The following is a 25,243-nucleotide window of genomic DNA, read 5'->3' on the forward strand; positions in this document are numbered from 1 at the left end:
TGTGCTGTCACTTTTATATAAGAAGGGGGAAGTAACAGACCTTGGCAACTGGCGGCCGTTGACCATGCTGTGTGTAGATTACAAGCTACTTGCAAAGGTTTTAGCAGACCGGTTGCGCACAGCCCTTCCCTACGTCATCCATGAGGATCAGACGTGTGGGGTAGAGGGCCGCTCTATTAGATGGAACCTACAGTTAATCAGGGACTCCATCGCTTGGGTTGAAGGTGGAGGACTGCCTTTAATGGTAGCAGCGCTAGATCAGGCGAAAGCCTTTGATCGCGTAAATAGATCCTTTTTATTCAGTGTTAGGTCGATTAGGATTTGGGGAGAAGTTCATAGGATGGATTCGTACATTATATGTCGGAGCGGGGTGCCGAGTTAGTGTAAATAGTTACTTGGGTGACGTTTTTGACCTCTCGTCTGGGGTCAGGCAGGGGTGCCCACTCTCGGCTCTCCTCTTCGTTCTGTAAATGGAGCCTCTGGGGGCTGCCATTAGGGCAGACACAGGGGTGGAAGGCTTGTTGATCCCTGGAAGTGGTGGGCTGCGTGTTAAGATGACGCAGTACGCCGACGACACTTCCTTACTGCTGTGCAAGGACTCGTGCCTGACAAGGTCCCTTGCCATCTTTGGGGATTTCACCCGAGCGTCGGGAGCAGTTCTGAACCATGCAAAGTCTTCCGTCAAGTTTTTCGGAAGATGGCGCGGTAGAACGGATGTGCCCGGGGGGTTATCTCTCTGTGAGGGGGCCCTGAGGATTCTCGGGGTCCATTTTGAGATCTCCGGCTCAGCGACGCTAAACTGGAACGTGTATCGCAGTGGTACAGAGGAAGCTAGCAATGTGGAAGGCTAGGTATTTGTCTTTTATGGGCAAAGTCCTGGTCCTAAAGGTGGATGTGTTGCCGTCTCTTTTGTATTTTGGCGTACATCTACCCATTGCCGGCTTGTCTGAGGAGGCCTCTAGTGAGGCTTGTGTTTCAGTTCATGTGGAGTGGCAGGTGCGAGTGGGTCGCCAGGGCACGCATGCTCTGTCCCATCGGTGAGGGAGGTAGGGGGGTACCACATTTCCCCCTCAAGCTGGACGCAATTATTGTTTCTTTCTTGTTAACGGAGCTTGCTCATCCAGTGATACACCCGTCCGGTTACCTCCTGCGGGTGTTCTTCTCGTATCAGGCGAGAAGCGTAATGGTGTGGTCTAACACGGGTCCTCGGGCGGAACAGCTGCCGTGGCACTTTGGTCATGCGGCCAAGTGGCTGCGTGCGCACCCTGAGGTTGAAGTTGCCCGAGCAGGTTTAGATCACAGGCACCTGTACGAGGAGGTCAGAAAGGCAGGGAGTCCGGCGCCTGTAGTGGGCATCTCGGAAGTGGTCTGGGAGGGAGTGCAGGCGCGGGGTCTGGACAACAAGCTCAAGGACCTGAATTGGTTGAGTAAGTGCTTGCCGGTACGTTCCATCATGTACCGGTATAGTTTGGTGCAATCCCCCACCTGTCCAAGATCCTCTTGTGGCAGGGAGGAGACTGTGCGCCATGTATTTTGGGACTGTGCCTTTGCCGGAGTAGTATGGGCTAGGGCACGGGTGTTGTTAGGTTTGGTAAGGGGGGATTTTGTATTGACGTGGGCCAGGTTAGAGAGAGGTGTAGGGAGAGCGAGAGGGATGGATAGGGAAAGGTTTCTGCTCTGGCTTCTCATGAGTCTCTTTAAACGGGGGCTGTGGGAAGCCAGGCAGAACATGGTGAAGACAGGGAGAGATTGGGGGGTGGAAGGGATAGTGAGGAGGGTGGAAGGAGATTTGAGGGGGAGGATGAAGAGGGAGGAGAGGAAGTGGGGGCAGCATGCTGCTCAGGAGAGGTGGAAGGGGGGTGGAAGGGGGGTTTGTAAGGGGATAGATTAGGGATGGGGATATAGGGAAAGGTAGTTTGTAGGGTGACGGGGAGGGAAGAGGCTCCCCTGAGGTTTTGTTTGGGGTTTTTGTTTAGTTACTCCAATAATGATATTTTAATTTATGTATGAAAATTATGAGTTGTAATGAATGAATGGTATTGAAGGTAATAAATTATTTTTTATAAAAAATGTAAAAAAGATAGGCTATTTAGGTTTTTGCGTTACTTTTCTTGTTTTTGTTTTGTTCGTGTTTATTCGTTAATTAAACATGTATCAAAATTACCACACTGCATTTTGGTCCGCCTCTCCTTCGACGGAAGAAAACCGTAACAGTTATTTGTCATATGGTGTCTTATTTTGTTTTTACTACCAAGGACCACATTGGAAACAAATGATTTAACTTTTAAAAGCTGCAACCCGTTTACAACAAAAACACCAAATACTTTAACTTCAAATAAATAATGAACTTTTTTTTCTCCCTCTGACATCATTGCACATTATTTGAGAGTGGTTAAATGTTTTTCCCAGACCCATCCCTCAGCTTTTTATCGAAACAGAGGTTCAACTACTGATTGCCCGTTGAAGTGTTATCCTCTAGAGCAGGGTTTACCCAAAGTCGGTCCTGTGTACCCCTCTGGGTGCACATTTTGGTTTTGGCCCAAGCACTACACAACTGATTTAAATCATCAAAGCTTGATGAGTTGTTTATTTGAATCAGATGTGTAGTGCTAGGGCAAAAAAATGTGCACTGGGGGCAACCTCGAAGTTCCACTTCCTTTTTTTCATTGTTCCCCACTAATAAGGGACTGAATTAGACCTAGGACACAAGGTGTGTGTGTAATTCATTATTAGTTAGGAGAGAATACCCGCAGGCTCCAGATCTCGTAGGGTCAGAGTTGAAAACCCCTGCTGGGATACATTGTAAATCTTGTTAAATTAATTAAATCTTGTTTTTCTTTTATATAGATAGATAGACTTAAATCCTATTTTGTTTTGACATGACTTCCGCGTTGTCCGTGCTGTTCGTTGCTACATGGCTACCTGCTAAAAAAAATGTTTTTATTAGTTTTAATAACAATTTAATCAAAACTCTGCATTTAACAAATTAACTTTTTTTCTTACAACTTTTTTCAGCTTTTTTTCTTTTTAAATACATTTTTTTTCCACTTTAAAAAAAAAACGCTTTATCTGGACATGGTTCTACAGGAGTTCCACTGGCCGAAAAGGCCACGTAGTAACATTAACAGTATGCTGTCTAGTTGCAGTCACTGTTCTCATAATATGCAATCATTAGGCAAGGGCAATTTAAGTGTAGGAAAGGATGAAACAGTGTCTTGTCCAGTAGGATTTTCTGCCTCTGACCCGATTAAGGGGGCTGAGTCACTGGCTTATTAGGTGGGCTGAGTCACTGGTCCCTAGGAGGGGTGCGTCACTGGAGTGGGTTGAGTCACTGACGTGATCTTCCTGTCCAGTCTTGCGCCCCCTCGGATTTGTGTCGTGGGCTATACTCAGCCTTTGTCTCAGGGTAGTAAGTTGGTGATTTGTTGATATTCCTCTACTGTTGTGGGGATTGTGCTTTGGCAAAGTGGGTGGGGTTATATCCCGCCAGGTTTGCTCTGTCTGGGGGTATTGTAGGGGCCACAGTGTCCCCTGACCCCCCACATCTCAGCCTCCAGTATCTATGCTGAAATAGTCAGCGGGCTAGGGTCAGTATGTATGTTACATCTGGTATAATTCTTCTGTCTTATCTGGTGTCCTGTGTGAATTTAAGTATGATCTCTCTAATTCTCTCGCTCTTCCCTCCAGGGGGACCTGAGCCCTAGGACCATGCCTCAGGCCTGATGACTCCTTGCTGTCCCCAGTCCACCTGGTCGTGCTGCTGCTCCAGTTTCAACTGCTCTGCCTGCGGCTATGGAAACCTGACCTGTTCACTGGATTTGCTACCTTGTCCAAGACCTGCTGGTTTTTGTCTCTCCCTCTCTTGGCTATTAAAAGCAATTGACATTTACTCCTAAGGTGCTGACCTGTTGCACCCTCTACAACCACTTATTATTAGTTTACCCTGCTGGTCATCTATGAACATTTGCACGTCTTGATAATGGCGCCGTTTTATGGTCTCCTACCCATTTGTGTGTGCGTTTTTGCATGTAATTTGTCATTTATTTTGTACATACTTTTTCTGCCAGCGGCTCTTCTAATCGATAAGAGCTTCTAAATATCAGGAGATTGATTACTCACCTCGTACCGGACGAAGATTCTTTCTTTAACGAGTCGGACGCAAAGGATTTACTTCAGACACCCGACAAGGACCTCGTTACTGTGATTCGTATGAGAAAGGAAGATATCGCGGATGTAGGACGGGGTGCCTTGTAAGGATCCGATGGCGATCTTCCTCTACCATCAGTCCTATTAGCCAATGTACAATCATTGGATAATGAAATAGACTAACTACGATCATGAATATCCAACCAATGGGACATTTAAAAACTGTCATATCTTTATGTTTCACGGAGTCGTGAAAATTAAAGCAGGAAGCACCAGTGACTCGGTCTGTAAAAAAGGGGTCAGATGAAGCAGATGCTAAACTACAGGACTGTTTTGCTATCACAGACTGGAACATGTTCCGGGATTCTTCCGATGGCATTGAGGAGTACACCACATCAGTCACTGGCTTCATCAAGAAGTGCATTGATGATGTTGTCCCCACAGTGACCGTACGTACATACCACAACCAGACGCCAGGGATTACAGGCAATATCCACACTGAGATAGCTTTCAAGGAGCGGGACTCTAACCCGGACACTTATAAGAAATCCTGCTATGCCTTCTGACGAACCATCAAACAGGCAAAGCGTCAGTACAGGACGAAGATTAAATCGTACTACACCAGCTCCGATGCTCGTCGGATGTGGCAGGGCTTGCAAACTATTAGACTACAAAGGGAAGCACAGCCGCGAGCTGCCCAGTGACACGAGCCTACCACACAAGCTAATCTAGTGCTATGCGAGGCAAGCAACACTGAAGCATGCATGAGAGCATTAGCTGTTCCGGATGACTGTGTGATCACGCTCTGCGTAGCCGATGTCAGTAAGACCTTTAAACAGACGGATTACCAGGACGTGTACTCCGAGCATGCACTGACCAAAATGTCTTCACTAGCATTTTCAGACAGTCACTGATTGAGTAATACCAACATGTTTCAAGCAGACCACCATATTCTCTGTGCCCAAGAAAACTAAGGTAACCTGCCTAAATGACTACCGACCCGTAGCACTCACGTCTGTAGCCATAAAGTGCTTTGAAAGGCTGGTCATGGCTCACATCAACACCATTATCCCAGAAACCTTAGACCCACTTCAATTTGCATACCACTCTAACAGATCCACAGATGATGCAATCTCTATTGCACTCAACACTGCCTTTTCCCACCTGGACAAAAGGAACACATATGTGAGAATCTTATTCATTGACTACAGCTCAGTGTTCAACACCATAGTTCCCTCCCTGTTCACTCACGACTGCATGGCCAGGCACGACTCCAACACCATCATTAAGTTTGCAGATGCCACAGAGGTAGGCCTGATCACCGACAACGGTGAGAAAGCCTATAGGGAGGAGGTCAGAGACCTGGCCGTCTGGTGCCAGGACAACAACCTGGATAACAACAATGTGATCGAGACAAAGGAGATGATTGTGGACTACAGGAAAAGGAGAAGGACAAAGCATGCCCCCATCCTCATCTACGGGGCTGTAGTGGAGCAGCTTGAGAGCTTCAAGTTCCTTTGTGACATCACCAAGAAACTATCATGGTCCAAACACACCAAGACAGTCGTGAAGAGGGCACGACAAACCCTATTCCCCCTCAGTAGACTGAAACGATTTGGCATAGATCCTCAAAAGGTTCTACAGCTGCACCATCGAGAGCATCCTGGCTGGTTGCTTAACTGCCTGGTATGGGCAGTATAACTGCCTGGTATTAGGTAAACTGCTCGGCCTCCGACCGCAAGGCACTACAGAGGGTAGTGCGTACGGCCCAGTACATCACCGGGGCCAAGCTTCCTGCCAACCAGGAGGAAGGCCGTAAAAATTGTCAAAGACTCCAGCCACCCTGGTAATAGACTGTTCTCTCTGCAACCGGACAGCAAGTCTAGGTCCAAGAGGCTTCTCAACAGTTTTTGCCCCCAAACCATATGACTCCTGAACAGCTAGACTATTTGCATTGTCTCCCCCCTCTTCTTACGCTGCTGCTACTCTATTTATTATCGATGCATAGTCACTTTACTTCTACCTACATGTACATATTACCTCAATTAACCGGTAACATGTCAGATATAGAGTAGAAATGTATTACATTTTGAGGTTGCATCCCAGTATTACACTTTATGTACATCACAGAAGACTGAAATATAACAAAACCACTTGACATTGAAACACTGGGTAATCTGCAGTTTTTTTTTTACATAATGTTTATTAATGATTAAATTATGAAAAATATTAACATTCTACCCATGAAGCCACTAAGTCATTTGACCGCAGCAAAGGGCTACCATGATCTACCATGATTTTTGAATGATTACCTCATCTCTGTACATCAAATGATCTGTAAGGTACCTCAGTCGAGCAGTGAATTTCAAACACAGATGAAAGCACAGGGGAGGTTTTCCAAAGCCGACGGGGACGAAGGGGACCTCATTGGTAGATGGATAAAACAAAAAAATGACACTGAATATCCCTTTGAGTATGGTGAAGTTATAAATTACACTTTGGATGGTGTATCAATCAATACACACAGTCACAAACATATACAGGCGTCCTTCCTAACTCAGATGCAAGAGAGGAAGGAAACTGCTCAGGGATTTCACCATGAGGCCAATGGTGACTTTAAAACAGTTAGAGTTTAATGGCTGTGATAGGAGAAAACTGAGAATAGATCAACATTGTAGTTACTCCACAATGCTTAACTAAACGAGACAGTGAAAAGGAGGAAGCCGTGGACAGAATAAAAAATATTCCGAAACATGCATGCTGTTTGCAACAAGGCACTAAAGTAATCCTGCAAAAAATGTTGCAAAGCAATTCCCTTTTGTACTGAATATAAAGGGTTTTGTGTGGGGCAAATCCAGTACAACCCATTACTGAGTACCACTCTTCATATTTCCAAGCATAGTGGTGGCTGCATCATGTTATGGGTATGCTTGTCATCGTAAATTAAGGACTGGGGAGTTTTTTTATATTTTTTTTAACTAAACACAGTCAAAATCCTAGAGGAAAACCTGGTTCAGTCTGCTTTTCACCAGACTCTAGTAGATGAATTTACCATTCAGCAGGACAATAACCCAAAATACAAGACCAATTCTACACTGGAGTTGCTTACTAATAAGACAGGGAATGTTCCTGAGTGGCCGAGCTGCATTTTCGATTTATATAGACGACTTATATCGTTGTCTAGCAATGATCAACCACCAATCTGACAGAGCTTGAAGAATTTTGAAAATAATAAATGGCCATATATTGCACAATCCATGTGTGGAAAGCTCTAAGAGACTTACCCAAGAAGACTCCCAGTTGTACTGTCTCTTTAAGACTTACCCAAGAAGACTCCCAGTTGTACTGTCTCTTTAAGACTTACCCAAGAAGACTCCCATTTGTACTGTCTCTTTAAGACTTACCCAAGAAGGCTCCCAGTTGTACTGTCTCTTTAAGACTTACCCAAGAAGACTCCCATTTGTACTGTCTCTTTAAGACTTACCCAAGAAGACTCCCAGTTGTACTGTCTCTTTAAGACTTACCCAAGAAGACTCCCAGTTGTACTGTCTCTTTAAGACTTACCCAAGAAGACTCCCAGTTGTACTGTCTCTTTAAGACTTACCCAAGAAGACTCCCAGTTGTACTGTCTCTTTAAGACTTACCCAAGAAGACTCCCAGTTGTACTGTCTCTTTAAGACTTACCCAAGAAGACTCCCAGTTGTACTGTCTCTTAAAGACTTACCCAGAAAGACTCACAGCTTTAATCGCTGCAAAAAGGTGATTTACAAAGTATTGACTCAGGTGTGTAAATAATATATCTGTTAATGTTCAGAAAGAGGAACAAAGACAACCTCTGTTGGCTGCCTTGTGTCACTACATCACACATCACCACTATTCAGAGATGCTCATCTCTCTCGCTCTCTCTCTCACACACACACACACACACACACACACACACACACACACACACACACACACACACACACACACACACACACACACACACCACACACACACACACACACACACACACACACACACACACACACACACACACACACACACACACACACACACACACACACACACCTATGATAAATAACACCCATTAAGACCAAAACCTTTACCAGTGAAGTGAGGAATGAAGAAATGAGTCTTATAAATAAGATATTGGATGAAGACCTGTCATTAGACTTGTTGTCAAACCCAGCACAGTGTAAAATATATTGCATCATAAACTCTTAGGGTTTGTATATTTTCATTGGGAATCTTTCCTCTACTGTACATCTGTAGACCTGAGCTACTATGGTGGCAAGTAGGAGAGAATCAGTTAGTCTGTACTATGGTGGCAAGTAGGAGAGAATCAGTTAGTCTGTACTATGTAGTCAAGTAGGGTGTTTAATGTAGGAGTTTAACTTTAATGTCCTAAGAGAGGCAATTCATTGTGCAGCAATGAAAATAACAGAACATAGGGAAGTATATATTCAAGTAAGTGAAATGTCAAACACATCTACATGCTAAAGTAAAGTGGTACAAGTGTAAGTTAGTCAAACATTTTGTCAAAATGCAGAATTTCATTCTGTATTAAAAGAGTAATTTGCCTAATTGTTTTTTTAAAATTACCTTTAGGTAGACTGTACCTGCAGCCAAAGTGGAGGGTTCTGGAATTCAGGAGTGGAGTGAGTGGGGAGAGTCAGATGTTATTTTTGGTTGTTAGTGTGTGTCTCTGTGTTTTATCATGCAAAACACAAGGAGTACGGGAGAGGAGTGTAATTTCAGCCCTTTTTTTAACATTCAGCATCACCCAAGCATTGTTTCTGACAAAGATATCTACATATATTTCAGGATGTTGTGTATCCCTGGAAACAATCAGAATTCATGTAAACGTACGTTTTGAAAACATAGCTTGTCCAAAAAAACATGTTCTCTTGGCACAACTTACCCTTGTATTAGGTAAATTGGTATTAGGTAAGTTGGTATTAGGTAAATTGGTATTAGGTAAGTTGGTATTAGGTAAATTGGTATTAGGTAAGTTGGTATTAGGTAAATTGGTATTAGGTAAGTTGGTATTAGGTAAGTTGGTATTAGGTAAATTGGTATTAGGTAAATTGGTATTAGGTAAGTTGGTATTAGGTAAGTTGGTATTAGGTAAATTGGTATTAGGTAAATTGGTATTAGGTAAGTTGGTATTAGGTAAGTTGGTATTAGGTAAGTTGGTATTAGGTAAGTTGGTATTAGGTAAATTGGTATTAGGTAAATTGGTATTAGGTAAGTTGGTATTAGGTAAATTGGTATTAGGTAAATTGGTATTAGGTAAGTTGGTATTAGGTAAATTGGTATTTGGTAAATTGGTATTAGGTAAATTGGTATTAGGTAAGTTGGTATTAGGTAAATTGGTATTAGGTAAGTTGGTATTAGGTAAGTTGGTATTAGGTAAATTGGTATTAGGTAAGTTGGTATTAGGTAAATTGGTATTTGGTAAGTTGGTATTAGGTAAATTGGTATTAGGTAAATTGGTATTTGGTAAGTTGGTATTAGGTAAATTGGTATTAAGTAAGTTGGTATTAGGTAAATTGGTAAATTGGTATTAGGTAAGTTGGTATTAGGTACATTGGTATTAGGTAAGTTGGTATTAGGTAAGTTGGTATTAGGTAAGTTGGTATTAGGTAAGTTAGTATTAGGTAAGTTGGTATTAGGTAAGTTGGTAAATTGGTATTAGGTAAGTTGGTATTAGGTACATTGGTATTAGGTAAGTTGGTATTAGGTAAGTTGGTATTAGGTAAGTTGGTATTAGGTAAGTTAGTATTAGGTAAATTGGTATTAGGTAAATTGGTATTAGGTAAGTTGGTATTAGGTAAGTTGGTAAGGGTAAATTGACCCACAGGACAGGGTAAGTTGACCCACAGGACAGGGTAAATTGACCCACAGGACAGGGTAAATTGAACCACAAGACAGGGTAAATTGACCCACAGGACAGGGTAAATTGACCCACAGGACAGGGTAAATTGAACCACAGGACAGGGTAAATTGACCCACAGGACAGGGTAAATTGACCCACAGGACAGGGTAAATTGAACCATAGGACAGGGTAAATTGACCCACAGGACAGGGTAAATTGAACCACAGGACAGGGTAAATTGACCCACAGGACAGGGTAAATTGACCCACAGGACAGGGTAAATTGAACCACAGGGCAGGGTAAATTGAACCACAGGGCAGGGTAAATTGACCCACAGGACAGGGTAAATTGACCCACAGGACAGGGTAAATTGAACCACAGGACAGGGTAAATTGAACCACAGGGCAGGGTAAATTGAACCACAGGACAGGGTAAATTGACCCACAGGACAGGGTAAATTGACCCACAGGACAGGGTTAAATTGAACCACAGGACAGGGTAAATTGAACCACAGGGCAGGGTAAATTGAACCACAGGGCAGGGTAAATTGACCCACAGGACAGGGTAAATTGACCCACAGGACAGGGTAAATTGACCCACAGGACAGGGTAAATTGAACCACAGGGCAGGGTAAATTGAACACAGGACAGGGCAGGGTAAATTGACCCACAGGACAGGGTAAATTGACCCACAGGACAGGGTAAATTGAACCACAGGACAGGGTAAATTGAACCACAGGACAGGGTAAATTGAACCACAGGACAGGGTAAATTGAACCACAGGACAGGGTAAATTGACCCACAGGACAGGGTAAATTTAGCTGTCTGCAAGTTTCTGTACTGTATTACATATTACCACCACCTTTTTAAGTCCCAAACACAATCATTTTTTCTTTTAATCATTTCAAGAATATTTAACACACAAGCTTATCGCAAAACACACACTTTGTTATTTAAAAAAACAACACTTTTATTAACAAAACAGGGACTGGGCTACCTCATATCCCAGCGATAACGCTTTGTAAAAAAGAAAAATCTGTTTGCTCAACTTGCTATTGGCCTCAGAACCTCATATTTAAGCTTATAGAGATCCAAACTGACATATAGAACAATCTTAAAATGATCTACATTGGTTAAGATACAAGCATCATGAAACACAATAAATGCATTTGACTTTGTGAAAATCAGTTTCTTGGTCCTAACTTACTAACCACTTTTCCCATGTGGTTTATTCCTTCACAGACTCCATGAAAATGATGACTGCTTCCTAAATATGTTGTATATGGTTTTGTTAGAAACAAGGGTTCCTCAACATACTTTGGCTCAACTTACCCCACTTTCCCTTACACCAGGGGGTTACAAGTGCTCTAGCACATCTGTTGGCTGGCATGCAACCACTCTTTTTCCTTGTGTTACAGCATCACAAAAAGGTCATATATAATTATATGAATGGTTACTCTGTAAAAATCCCCTTTTGCCAATGGCTCCCAGTTAAAGTAAACATGCTTTACCTGGTCAAATAAAAGAAACTGCTATGAACACGTCTACATGGAGCCTGTATTCAAGGGTCTCAGAGCAGGAGTGCTGATCTAGGATCAGTTGTTCATATAATCAGAATTTATTATGATATATAAAAAGCCTGTATTCAAGCGTCTCAGAGCAGGAGTGCTGATCTAGGATCAGTTGTTCATATAATCAGAATTTATTATGATATATAAAAAGCCTGTATTCAAGCGTCTCAGAGCAGGAGTGCTGATCTAGGATCAGTTGTTCATATAATCAGAATTTATTATGATATATAAAAAGCCTGGATTCAAGGGTCTCAGAGCAGGAGTGCTGATCTAGGATCAGTTGTTCATATAATCAGAATGTATTATGATATATAAAAAGCCTGGATTCAAGGGTCTCAGAGCAGGAGTGCTGATCTAGGATCCCCTGTTCATATAATCAGAATTTATTGTGATATATAAAAAGCCTGTATTAAAGCGTCTCAGAGCAGGAGTGCTGATCTAGGATCAGTTGTTCATATAATCAGAATTTATTATGATATATATAAAAAAGGGAGAAAAAAATGGATCCTAGATCATCAACATGGCAGGTCGGATCAATCAGGTTGTGCATTGGGACCTTTAGCAAAGAGTCCAGATCAAAACAAAGCCTGGTAATCAACTTGATTTGCATACTACACCAGGTATGTGATTAGAGTATGTACGTTACAGAGGGCACAGGTGACACGTGTTAAAAAGAGATCATTGTAATGTTTGCGGCGGCTAGCTAGCTAGCAGTTACGACTTATGCCACAACAGGTTCAAGTTTTAAATATAGTTTCAGAAGTATATTTCTTCAAAGGTTTGCGTTGTTTCTGAATCATGTCTTACTGAGAAATGGTTATCGTCGGTGTGGCTAGCTAGCAGTTACTATTTATGCCAATTATCATTGAACATTTGCCTGCCGAACAAACAAAATAAATTCCTTCCTGAGGGGGGACATATCGATTTATTTAATGGTTATCGTCGGTGTGGCTAGCTAGCAGTTACTATTTATGCCAATTATCATTGAACATTTGCCTGCCGAACAAACAAAATAAATTCCTTCCAGAGGGGGACATATCGATTTATTTAATGGTTATCGTCGGTGTGGCTAGCTAGCAGTTACTATTTATGCCAATTATCATTGAACATTTGCCTGCCGAACAAACAAAATAAATTCCTTCCTGAGGGGGACATATCGATTTATTTAATGGTTATCGTCGGTGTGGCTAGCTAGCAGTTACTATTTATGCCAATTATCATTGAACATTTGCCTGCCGAACAAACAAAATAAATTCCTTCCTGAGGGGGACATATCGATTTATTTAATGGTTATCGTCGGTGTGGCTAGCTAGCAGTTACTATTTATGCCAATTATCATTGAACATTTGCCTGCCGAACAAACAAAATAAATTCCTTCCTGAGGGGGACATATCGATTTATTTAATGGTTATCGTCGGTGTGGCTAGCTAGCAGTTACTATTTATGCCAATTATCATTGAACATTTGCCTGCCGAACAAACAAAATAAATTCCTTCCTGAGGGGGGACATATCGATTTATTTAATGGTTATCGTCGGTGTGGCTAGCTAGCAGTTACTATTTATGCCAATTATCATTGAACATTTGCCTGCCGAACAAACAAAATAAATTCCTTCCTGAGGGGGGACATATCGAACAGCAGGGATTTCAGCAGTGTTTCAGAGACTATCCGAGTGTGTAAATGTGTTTTCAGCAGTGTTTCAGAGACTATCCGAGTGTGAAAATGTGTTTTCGGCAGTGTTTCAGAGACTATCCGAGTGTGAAAATGTCAAATGTTTTTACTTACCAATTCTCTGAATCTCGTGTCAAAATTCACCTCCGTGTTTCTCCCAATCAGTGAATTGACATGGCATTCATTTATAATGAATATGGTCCCATCCCAAACGACACACTATTCATTGGTGCACTACTGACCACGGCCTCGCATCACTACATAAAGGAATATGCTTCTATTTGGGACATATCCTATGCCTTCTTTTTCCCCCCATCTCTTTGCTCAATCACACATAATCAACCTCCCAAAAGGTTAGGGGGAAGAAGAAAGGAAAAAAAACACACATCTCAACCACCTGACTCTACGGCTGATAGCCACATGGTTCTGGTTGGAAAGAGTCAAGGGGTTTAGCGAATAATTGTGTGTGTGTGTGTGTATGTGTGTGTGTGTGTGGGGGGGGGGTCCCGGGTGTGCATCACAACATATTATCACAGCCAGAGACACAGAACCAATGTGGTGAGGCGTCTCTCCAATCATTATAGTAAATTACACAATCAGATCCCCACTGTTCTTCACAATCTGTGTGTGTGTGTGTGTGTGTGTGTGTGTGTGTGTGTGTGTGTGTGTGTGTGTGTGTGTGTGTGTGTGTGTGTGTGTGTCAGGACCCCACTGTTCTCCATGTCTCGATTGTAATAAAGTCATGCATTATAATTGTATTGCATCCTGTTTTCTTTGTCTCTGTTTACACACAGACGGCCACATTGTCACAGATTTATATTGTTTTTGAGTGGGAGATATCAAATAGCAGGATCTTCAGCAGGTGCTGTGTGCATTCCAAAAGACTTCCTATCATTGCTTATATATTTAGTATATATATATATATTTTACTTTTGGGTATACAGTGCCAGTCATAAGATTGGACACACCTACTCATTCCAGGGTTTCTCTTTATTTTTACTATTTTCTATATTGTAGAATAATAGTGAAGACATCAAAACGATGAAATAACACATATGGAATCATGTAGTAACCAAAAAGGTGTTAAACAAATCTAAATATATTTTATATTTGAGATTCTTCAAAGTAGCCACCCTTTTCCTTGATGATAGCTGTCTCCACAAGCACCTGGAGTGCTTTTCCAACAGTCTTGAAGGAGTTCCCACATATGCTGAGCACTTGTTGGCTGCTTTTCCTTCACTCTGCAGTCCAACTCATCCCAAACCATCTCAATTGGGCTGAGGTCGGGTGATTGTGGAGGCCAGGTCATCTGATGCATTCACTCTCCTTCTTGGTCAAATAGCCCTTACACAGCCTGGAGGTGTGTTGGGTCATTATCCTGTTGAAAAACAAATGATAGTCCCACTAAGCTCAAACCATGTGGGATGGCATATTGCTGCAGAATGCTGTGGTAGCCATGCTGGTTAAGTGTGCCTTGAATTCTAAATAAATCACTAACAATGTCACCAGCAAAGCACCCCCACACCATCACCTCCTCCATGCTTCCCGGTGGGAACCACACATGCAGAGAACATCCCTTCACGTACTCTGCGTCTCACAAAGACACAGCGGTTGGAATAAAAAATCTCAAATTTGGACTCCTCAGACCAAAGGACAGATTTCTATTGGTCTAATGTCCAATGCTTGTGTTTCTTGGCCCAAGCAAGTCTCTTCTTATTGTTGGTGTCCTTTAGTAGTGGTTTCTTTGCAGTAATTCGACCATGAAGGCCTGATTCATGCAGTCTCCTTTGAACAGTTGAGGTTGAGATGCGTCTGTTACTTGAACTCTGTGAAGCATTGATTTGGGCTGGAATTTCTGAGACAGATAACTAATGAACTTATCCTCTGCAGCAGAGGTAACTCTGGGTCTTCCTTTCCTGTGGCGGTCCTCATGAGAGCCAGTTTCATCATAGTGCTTGATGGTTTTTGCGACTGCACTATAAGAAACGTTCAAAGTCCTTGACATTTTCCGGATTGACTGACCTTCATGTCTTTTACCAAATATGGCTCTATACTCCCCTACCTTGTCACAATGCAACTGATTGTCTCAAACGCATTAAGAAGGAAAGAAATTCCACAAATGAACTTTAAAAAAAGGCAGACCAGTGAATTGAAATGTATTCAAGGTGACTACCCCATGAAGCTGGTTGAGAGAATGCTAAGAGTGTGCAAAGCTGTCATCAAGACAAAGGGTGGCTACTTTGAAGAATCTGAAATATATTTTCTGGAGACAAATGTTATAAATGTTTGACTGGTACTGTATATTTAGTAGCCAATTAAATTTGAGGTTTTCAGAGATTGCATTCTTCATTTCCCTCGACACCTTTTGGCACAGCTGGTGTGTGTGTGTGTGTGTGTGTGTGTGTGTGTGTGTGTGTGTGTGTGTGTGTGTGTGTGTGTGTGTGTGTGTGTGTGTGTGTGTGTGTATTTTAAATATGTACCTGAACTCCTTACCATCCCACTACCAAAACATTATATAAGTTGCAGTAAAGGGAGAACCGCACAGTACGGATAATTTTGATTAACCTTCTATTAAAGATTCAAAAACAAATAAAAAACATAATAAAAACATATATATATATATTTTTACCTGATTTTCAAAATGTTGAATTTAAATAAATATTTTCTATTAAATGTTGATTGTTTGTATCTGAAACTTAATTGATTTGAATCACTTATGTATATCTTTATTTAAATTTGAATCAGCTATTTTATTTATTTTACTAGGCAAGTCAGTTAAGAACAAATTCTTATTTTCAATGACAGTGGGTTAACTGCCTGTTCAGGAGCAGAATGACAGATTTGTACCTTGTCAGCTCAGGGGTTTGAACGCTCAAACCACTAGGCTACCCTGCCGCCCCATTTAATCAATGATGTTGTTAGATGTTTAAATGATCACTTAACCTTATCTTTATTTTGTCAAAATAACAGGCGTTTTGTTGTCAAGTGTGAATCATAGAGGTTGATGGGGAGGACTAGAGGTGGATATAACTCGTTTTAGCACAGACATTGTCATTGAGGCCTTCCACCATTTTAAAAGCAGTCAACTGTGGGTGGGGATTCCTACGGGCTGGGAGTAATCAGCCAATGATCAGAGAGACTTGTCTATGGTTTGTAAATCAAAGACTAAGATATTATCCAGGAGCCAAGACCAAGATGACCAAGATACCAGGACATTGGTCCCAAGATCCAGTGTGTTGAGACCAGGACAAGTTAAAGGCCCACAAGAGGGATTTTTTTTAATCTCTTTTTTTTTTTAGATGAAATATGATGCCCAGAATTTACCCAAGATATTGCATAAAGATTTAAGTTAATAAGTTTCAGTCAAAGTATGATATATTTGGGCTTGAAGTGGGAAATCTGAAGTTGGAACTTCTGATTTTTCCATGTCAATGCTGTGTATATAAACGATAAAATAACATCCATAAACTTTTCAGACAGTTTCTTTTCAGGGTTGAATTTACTCAATTTGGAACTACCTACAATGTTTCACATGTGGAATCATTACTTATCTCTGCGATGCACTTCGACCAGGAGTTGTTGGGCTGATGATGAAATGGTGAGTAAAAATAAATAAATAAATAGCTCATCAAGCTTTGTGATTAGCTACTGACGTTCCCATCGCCATGGAAGCCAGTATGTGAAGTAACCAGCCTGGCCAGGCTAACACAGCTACCGTGGTAACATTTGCGTACTTGTCAGGAGCTTCATGGCTACCTGGCTAACATTAGCTGGATAACTAGCGATGTAGCTAATGTCAAGAGTGGATGAAGTGAAATGTCAACACAGCTAAGACACATTGTTATAATGCACGGCGGTGCTACAGTACAAGAAAAGGCTTATGGGTCACTAACAACTAACTAGCTAACAAGTTTGACTAGCTAGCTAGCTAACTGTGTGGTGAAGTTAATATGAAGTAAGTTCCTATATAGCTCAGTGAGTAAGTCACTTCTTTACCAGTAGGGGAGAGTGGGGTAAGTTGAGCCAAAGGGGGTATGTTGAGTCCCCTTGTTTCTATGAAACCATCAGAAAGAGGTCATCATTTCATGGAGTCTGTGAAGGAGGAAACCACATGGAAAAAGTGGTAGCAAATTAGGTCAAGATTTTTCACTAAGGCAAATTAATGTATTGTGTTTCATGATTCTTGTATCTAAACCAACGTAGGTACTTAAGGTTGTTCTACACATCAGTTGTGGGTCTCTATAAACCATTATATGTCCTAAACCGAGCATGAAATTGCATCATTGTAGCTGTGTGGGTAAGTCGAGCCAATGGCAAGTTGAGCAAATGTTTTCTTCCCAGGCGTAATACAAGGCATTATCGCTGGGAAATGAGGGAACATGGGGCAGCAGGTAGCCTAGTGGTTAGAGCGTTGGGCCAGTAACCAAAAGATTGCTAGCTCGAATCCCCGAGCTGACAATGTAAAAATCTGTCATTATTCCCCTGAACAAGGTCATTGTAAATAATCATTGTAAATAATCATTGATCATTGTAAATAAGATTTTGTTCTTAACTGACTTGTCTAGTTCAATAAAAACAAATAAATAAATTAGAGCCTGGCCTATGTTGCACTTCACCAAACATGAGAATGAATATTGTACTTAGTATTTGCCTATAGTACATGTAGCCTCCATCTGCTCTGCCTGCACAAGTAAAACAATCAGACAAATGCCTTCCTCTCCATGGCAATGTCATATAAATGAAGCTATACGTTGATCCATGATAGACAGACAAGGTGACTATTCACTAACTCTGGGACTAGAAGCACAAGCATTAACATCTGCTAACCGTGTGTACGTGGCCATTAACATCTGCTAACCATGTGTATGTGACCAATAACATCTGCTAACCATGTGTATGTGACCATTAACATCTGCTAACCATGTGTATGTGACCAATAACATCTGCTAACCATGTGTATGTGACCATTAACATCTGCTAACCATGTGTATGTGACCAATAACATCTGCTAACCATGTGTATGTGACCATTAACATCTGCTAACCATGTGTATGTGACCAATAACATCTGCTAACCATGTGTATGTGACCATTAACATCTGCTAACCATGTGTACGTGGCCATTAACATCTGCTAACCATGTGTATGTGACCATTAACATCTGCTAACCATGTGTATGTGACCAATAACATCTGCTAACCATGTGTATGTGACCAATAACATCTGCTAACCATGTGTATGTGACCATTAACATCTGCTAACCATGTGTATGTGACCATTAATATCTGCTAACCATGTGTATGTGACCATTAACATCTGCTAACCATGTGTATGTGACCATTAACATCTGCTAACCATGTGTACGTGGCCATTAACATCTGCTAACCATGTGTATGTGACCATTAATATCTGCTAACCATGTGTATGTGACCAATAACATCTGCTAACCATGTGTATGTGACCAATAACATCTGCTAACCATGTGTATGTGACCAATAACATCTGCTAACCATGTGTATGTGACCAATAACATCTGCTAACCATGTGACCATTAACATCTGCTAACCATGTGTATGTGACCATTAACATCTGCTAAGGTAGCTAGCTAGCATAGTTACAGGTACTCATGCTTGAAAAAACTTTGGAACCCATTTTTCACAGTTGTTAGTAGTTTGGCCAAATAGATGTCAATGTCTGATGCTCTTGGAGGGTGGGAGTCCCCCTGCTTGTTATACATCACAAAACTCTACACTTTTTTTTCCTGAATTGTGCATTTGTCCACTTCCCACATGGTGGTCCTCTGTAGCTCAGGTGGTAGTCAGGGTGTGACCAGTAGAACCATGTGACCATTAACATCTGCTAACCGTGTGACCATTAACATCTGCTAACCATGTGATCAATAACATCTGCTAACCATGTGATCAATAACATCTGCTAACCATGTGATCAATAACATATGCTAACCATGTGACCATTAACATCTGCTAACCGTGTGTATGTGACCAATAACATCTGCTAACCATGTGACCATTAACATCTGCTAACCATGTGTATGTGACCATTAACATCTGCTAACCATGTGACCATTAACATCTGATTTGTTTGCCCAGAAAATGGCAGTGTACAAATTCATTTGAGTAGCGTGTAAAGGTGTGTCACTGTCAATCACATTTGTGACTCACACAAGCCCAGAAAAGAGAGAGATATTCTCCCTCTCCAAAAAACAGCCAATCAGATCCTAATTTGACCCCATTTTGAGCAGTCCATGACAGTTTGTTTATCGATCCTTCTAAAAACCCTCCACCACCCAGGTGAAATAGGGTAGAAGATGTGAGGACTGCAAGACTGGACAATCATGGGCGGCTTCAGCCTGTCATTGATCTACACAGGATGGGTAGGAACTTGACAGCACTGTCTTGACTGTATATAGAAAGAGAATCCCTGCCTGATTCTGTTCTCTGGGCTAAACTGAGAACATCACAATGGTAATGGTATGGACTGAACTCCGAGACATACATAATGACAAATTCATAAACACCTCTGCAATTAGAACCATGTCTGTGTTCCAACAAGCCACCACTTCCTCCTAGTACAGAATACCCGTTCTGGTACAGGAACACTGGTGTCATTGTTCAGAGAATACAAGCTAACTAGTAAATGTTGTAGTCCAGACACATCAACAGTGTAATATCTAGATGACGGTTGATAATACTAAGTAAATACAAAAGTAATGTACTGTAGAATTAGCATACATTTTTATTTATTTTACTAGGCAAGTCAGTTAATTAAGAACAAATTCTTATTTTCAATGACGGCCTAGGAACAGTAAGTTTAACTGCCTTGTTCAGGGGCAGAACGACAGATTTTTACCTTGTCAGCTTGGGAATTTAATCTTGCAAATTTCCGGTTACCCGGTCCAACACTCTAACCACTAGGCCACCCTGACGCCACATTGTAGTGAAGTTTATTGATATGCAATGTATTTGGAATATAATATGAATTATGATTCGACCAAGCGTCAGCCTTATTGTAAGGGCACCGGCTCATCACAACAATGTACAAGAAGTTGACCTATTGTATTGTTATTGACCTATTTCTAATATTCGTTTTTTCCACATTCTAGCTAGTGTTCATCACTGATACAGGCAAGAGGTGCTTTCCTTGGCTCCCTATAAAAAAAAACTTCAGGGCCAACTGTTATATTGGTCGTCTAGTAGCCAGCTAGTGAGGATACTTGTAAACATTACAGCTAGGTTGTTCCAGATGTTGGTCAGTTACATTTTGTGGTACAGTAGTTAGCTAGCTAGCTACTACCTAACCTTTACTCTTCAGATAATGAGGTTTTCAGAAAAACAGCTGAATGGTAGCTAGCTAGCATAGTTACAGGTATTCATGCTTGAAAAAACTTTGGAACCCATTTTTCACAGTTGTTAGTAGTGACTGGTATCTACCTGGCTAGCTAGCTTTCTAGATTTATTGGTCCAGGGAGTAGGTTAGTCATTCTCTTGCGTCGCTGACGAAACTCCAGTATTACCGCTAAACTCTGTATTCATGATCATTCAATTCCATTGCATGAGAGGGAGTCGATGGTTCTCCAGCACCGTAGCTGTTAGCGAAGCTTCCCTGACCCAGTTTTTGTAGTTGTTTTGTTTTGTTTACACACGGAGAAAGGGAGATATTCCCGCCCAGTTAATCAATCAATATTTATAAGGACTCATACGTCAGTGTTTTGGAGGATGAAACTGAACAAGCAGTTCCGCACTAGGAGAGGAATTAGGTCAAAATAGTGGCGGCACTTCCTCTGGAGGGGAACAAATGTACATGGTCTTGGTTGGGTTGAAGACCAATAGATCGGGAATCCATGGCCCTTTCTTCAATTGTTAGACGGTACATTATGTTTTGGCCAAATAGATGTCAATGTCTGATGCTCTTGGAGGGTGAGAGTCCCCCTGCTGGTTATACATCACAAAACTCTACACTTTATTTTCCTGAATTGTGCACTTGTCCACTTCCCACATGGTGGTCCTCTGTAGCTCAGGTGGTAGTCAGGGTGTGAGACAGCCACCTCTCAGTAGAAATAACATGAAGTTTAGGAGTCAGGGTTTGGGACAGACACCTCTCAGTAGAAATAGCATGAAGTTTAGGAGTCAGGGTTTGGGACAGACACCTCTCAGTAGAAATAGCATGAAGTTTAGGAGTCAGGGTTTCAGACAGACACCTCTCAGTAGAAATAACATGAAGTTTAGGAGTCAGGGTTTCAGACAGACACCTCTCAGTGGAAATAGCATGAAGTTTAGGAGTCAGGGTTTGGGACAGACACCTCTCAGTAGAAATAATATGAAGTTTAGGAGTCAGGGTTTCAGACAGACACCTCTCAGTAGAAAATAGGTGTATAAACAATGACTTTGTACTATATTAATGGAACACTATGTTTGGTGTGCCCTTGGATTGAATTAGAACATATCGTGATGTAAATTAATGGCCTACATTTGGGGACTTTTTAGGGAGTTGGTCTGCAATATGCATCACTTCTCCAAAATCATCCCTAGGGGTATTCATAGGGAATATCAAATCATCCCTAGGAGTATTCATAAGGATTATCAAATCATCCATAGGAGTATTCAGAAGGATTATCAAATCATCCATAGGAGTATTCAGACGGATTATCAAATCATCCATAAGAGTATTCATAGGGGATATCAAATCATCCATAGGAGTATTCATTGGGGATATCAAATCATCCATAGGAGTATTCATAGGGAATATCAAATCATCCATAGGAGTATTCATAGGAGATATCAAATCATCCATAGGAGTATTCATAGGAGATATCAAATCATCCATAGGAGTATTCATTGGGGATATCAAATCATCCATAGGAGTATTCATTGGGGATATCAAATCATCCATAGGAGTATTCATAGGGGATATCAAATCATCCATAGGAGTATTCATAGGGGATATTCATAGGGGATATCAAATCATCCATAGGAGAATTCATAGGAGATATCAAATCATCCATAGGAGTAATCATAGGGGATATTCAAAGGGGATATCAAATCATCCATAGGAGTATTCATAAAGATTATCAAATCATCCATAGGAGAATTCATAGGAGATATCAAATCATCCATAGGAGTATTTATAGGGAATATCAAATCATCCATAGGAGTATTCATAGGGAATATTAAATCATACATTGGAGTAGTCATAGGGAATATCAAATCATCCATAGGAGTATTCATAGGAGATATCAAATCATCCATAGGAGTATTCAGAAGGATTATCAAATCATCCATAGGCGTATTCAGAAGGATTATCAAATCATCCATAAGAATATTCATAGGGGATATCAAATCATCCATAGGAGTATTCATAGGGAATATCAAATCATCCATAGGAGTATTCATAGGAGATATCAAATCATCCATAGGAGTATTCAGAAGGATTATCAAATCATCCATAGGCGTATTCAGAAGGATTATCAAATCATCCATAAGAATATTCATAGGGGATATCAAATCATCCATAGGAGTATTCATAGGGAATATCAAATCATCCATAGGAGTATTCATAGGGAATATCAAATCATCCATAGGAGTATTCATAGGAGATATCAAATCATCCATAGGAGTATTCATAGGAGATATCAAATCATCCATAGGAGTATTCATAGGAGATATCAAATCATCCATAGGAGTATTCATAGGAGATATCAAATCATCCATAGGAGTATTCATAAGGATGATCAAATCATCCATAAGAGTATTCATAGGAGATATCAAATCATCCATAGGAGTATTCATAGGAGATATCAAATCATCCATAGGAGTATTCATAAGGATGATCAAATCATCCATAAGAGTATTCATAGGAGATATCAAATCATCCATAGGAGTATTCATAAGGATTATCAAATGATCCATAAGAGTATTCATAGGGGATATCAAATCATCCATAGGAGTATTCATAGGAGATATCAAACCATCCATAGGAGTATTCATAGGAGATATCAAATCATCCATAGGAGTTTGCATAGGGAATAGTGAGCCATTTCGGAAAACAGACAACGTGTCATCCAGTGAGTCTAAAGGAGGATCAATACTGTCTTTTAGGCCTATTAATTAAGCATAAACTACTACTACATGGGAAAAGCTGTGAGTGTGTGATTATTCATGCTATGCCATGTGGTGCTACATTAGGGTCAAGGGTTACAACATAGAGGATGATCTAATTGGAACAAGGTGAACAAAGAGGTTTCAGTTAGTGAATATGAGGGGGTGGGGGCGAATGAGGCTGAGCAGAACATTAAGGTTACTGTACAGACAACTATTGTATGTTTTTAATATTCTATCTTTTTGGTTTGTTTGCCATCTCCCGTGTCCTTGGTCGTGAGACATGTTAGGCTGCTTTCTCACAAACAGACAAGCAGGTAGATAACGTTAGACAGATGCCAAGCTGCGTGACCAGTAATAACATTGAAGAGAAGAAGGAGGAGGGGACAGGGACACCACCCGTTCCCGCGTTACCAGTGAATTCCTCAGCTTTTGCCTGGCGCGTGCCAGCACATTTAGTCATTCAGTCAGAGCTCCAATACACACTCTACCAGAGAGAGAGAGGAGAGATAGAGGAGAGAGAGAGGGGAGAGATAAGAGAAAGGAGAGAGAGAGGGGAGAGAGATATAAGAGAAAGGAGAGAGAGAGATAGGAAAGAGGAGAGAGAGAGAGAGAGAGATAGAGAGAGGAGAGAGAAAGAGAGAGGAGAGAGAAAGAGAGAGGAGAGAGAAAGGAAGAGAGAGGAGAGAAAGAGAGATAGAGGAGAGAGAGAGGGGAGAGAGAGATAAAAGGAAGGAGAGAGAGAGAGAGAGAGGGGAGAGCGAAAAGGAGAAGGAGGAGAGAGAGAGAGAGAGAGAGAGAGAGAGAGAGAGAGAGAGAGAAAGGAGAGAGAGAGGCGAGAGAGGAGAGAAAGAGAGAGACAGAGAGAGGAGAAAGAGAGAGAGAGAGAGAGAGAGGAGAAAGAGAGAGAGAGAGAGAGAGAGAGAGAGACAGAGGAGAAAGAGAGAGAGAGCGGACAGGCAGAGAGCTCTCGGGAAACGTAACCAGCACTCTCTCTTCCCCGCGTAAAACCAGTCTCTCGATTGCTCTCTCCGACGGTGCCAAGTCTGTTGGAAGTCGACGAGGAGAAACCGTTGGACTCTCACTGAACCAACTGCAAGCAACGAGGGAAAGAGAAGAGGACGACTTATTTAAACATCATCCGTCGATTAGATGTAAAGTAGGCTATAGGGGAGGCTGAAATCTAACTTGTGACATACTGAAGAAAATCCGAGTTTCTCTCTCCAGTTAGACCCGCTACCGGAGGTTAACACAACGGCTCCGTGTCGACATGGATAAAGTTAGACATTGGCTATTAGCTGCTATCAGCTTGTTGTTAACGGTTCGAGGAGAAGCCTATAAAGGTAAGACGAAATTATATATATATATATTATTTTAAAAAAAATGGTAAATGCAACCTGTCTTTCTGTGTTTAAATTTACGTCAGGTACACTACGTTGTTACACTGGTTCTCGTTCAGATTCTCTGTGTTTACATCGTGTGACACTTGACTTTTCTTTCATTCTTTGAAATCGGTCAAACTATTTCTTTTGGACTTGGAGCACAACAGCGGTTAAAACAGTTAAACACGCCAGCCGTAATAACTTGTAATGTGATTAACCTGAAATGATCCTGCCACTTCCAAATGTAAAGGTTTCTATTTCCGTTACTTAGCCTAGTGTTGTTGCCAGGTGAATTGATAACATATTATGGTAACATCGTGTCGTTTAGTAAGACTTCTTTGTGAACTCCATATACATTGTTGCGCTATGCGTAAAGAGTTTCGCTACGCTCGACATTGCGCTATTCATTTCCCAATTCTTCCTGTCTGCATTCTCAACTCAATTTATTAATAAATTCAGGCTATAATCTAGAGTCAATC

At 41.3% G+C, this 25,243-nt stretch overlaps 1 protein-coding gene across 2 annotated transcripts in view; it reads left to right on the plus strand.

The window, feature by feature from the left end:
* Positions 1-24,291: 24,291 nt before the first annotated feature.
* Positions 24,292-25,243, plus strand: part of LOC112238841 (receptor-type tyrosine-protein phosphatase mu-like) — a 503,654-nt gene continuing 502,702 nt past the window's right edge. For both annotated transcript variants that reach the window (XM_042308178.1, XM_042308179.1), the window contains exon 1: positions 24,292-24,725. In XM_042308178.1, coding sequence (XP_042164112.1) covers positions 24,653-24,725 — 73 coding nt within the window. In that variant the 5' untranslated portion in view covers positions 24,292-24,652. The remainder of the gene's footprint in view (positions 24,726-25,243) is intronic.

This window comes from Oncorhynchus tshawytscha, linkage group LG28, assembly GCF_018296145.1.
Source record: "Oncorhynchus tshawytscha isolate Ot180627B linkage group LG28, Otsh_v2.0, whole genome shotgun sequence".
Lineage (NCBI taxonomy): Eukaryota > Metazoa > Chordata > Actinopteri > Salmoniformes > Salmonidae > Oncorhynchus > Oncorhynchus tshawytscha.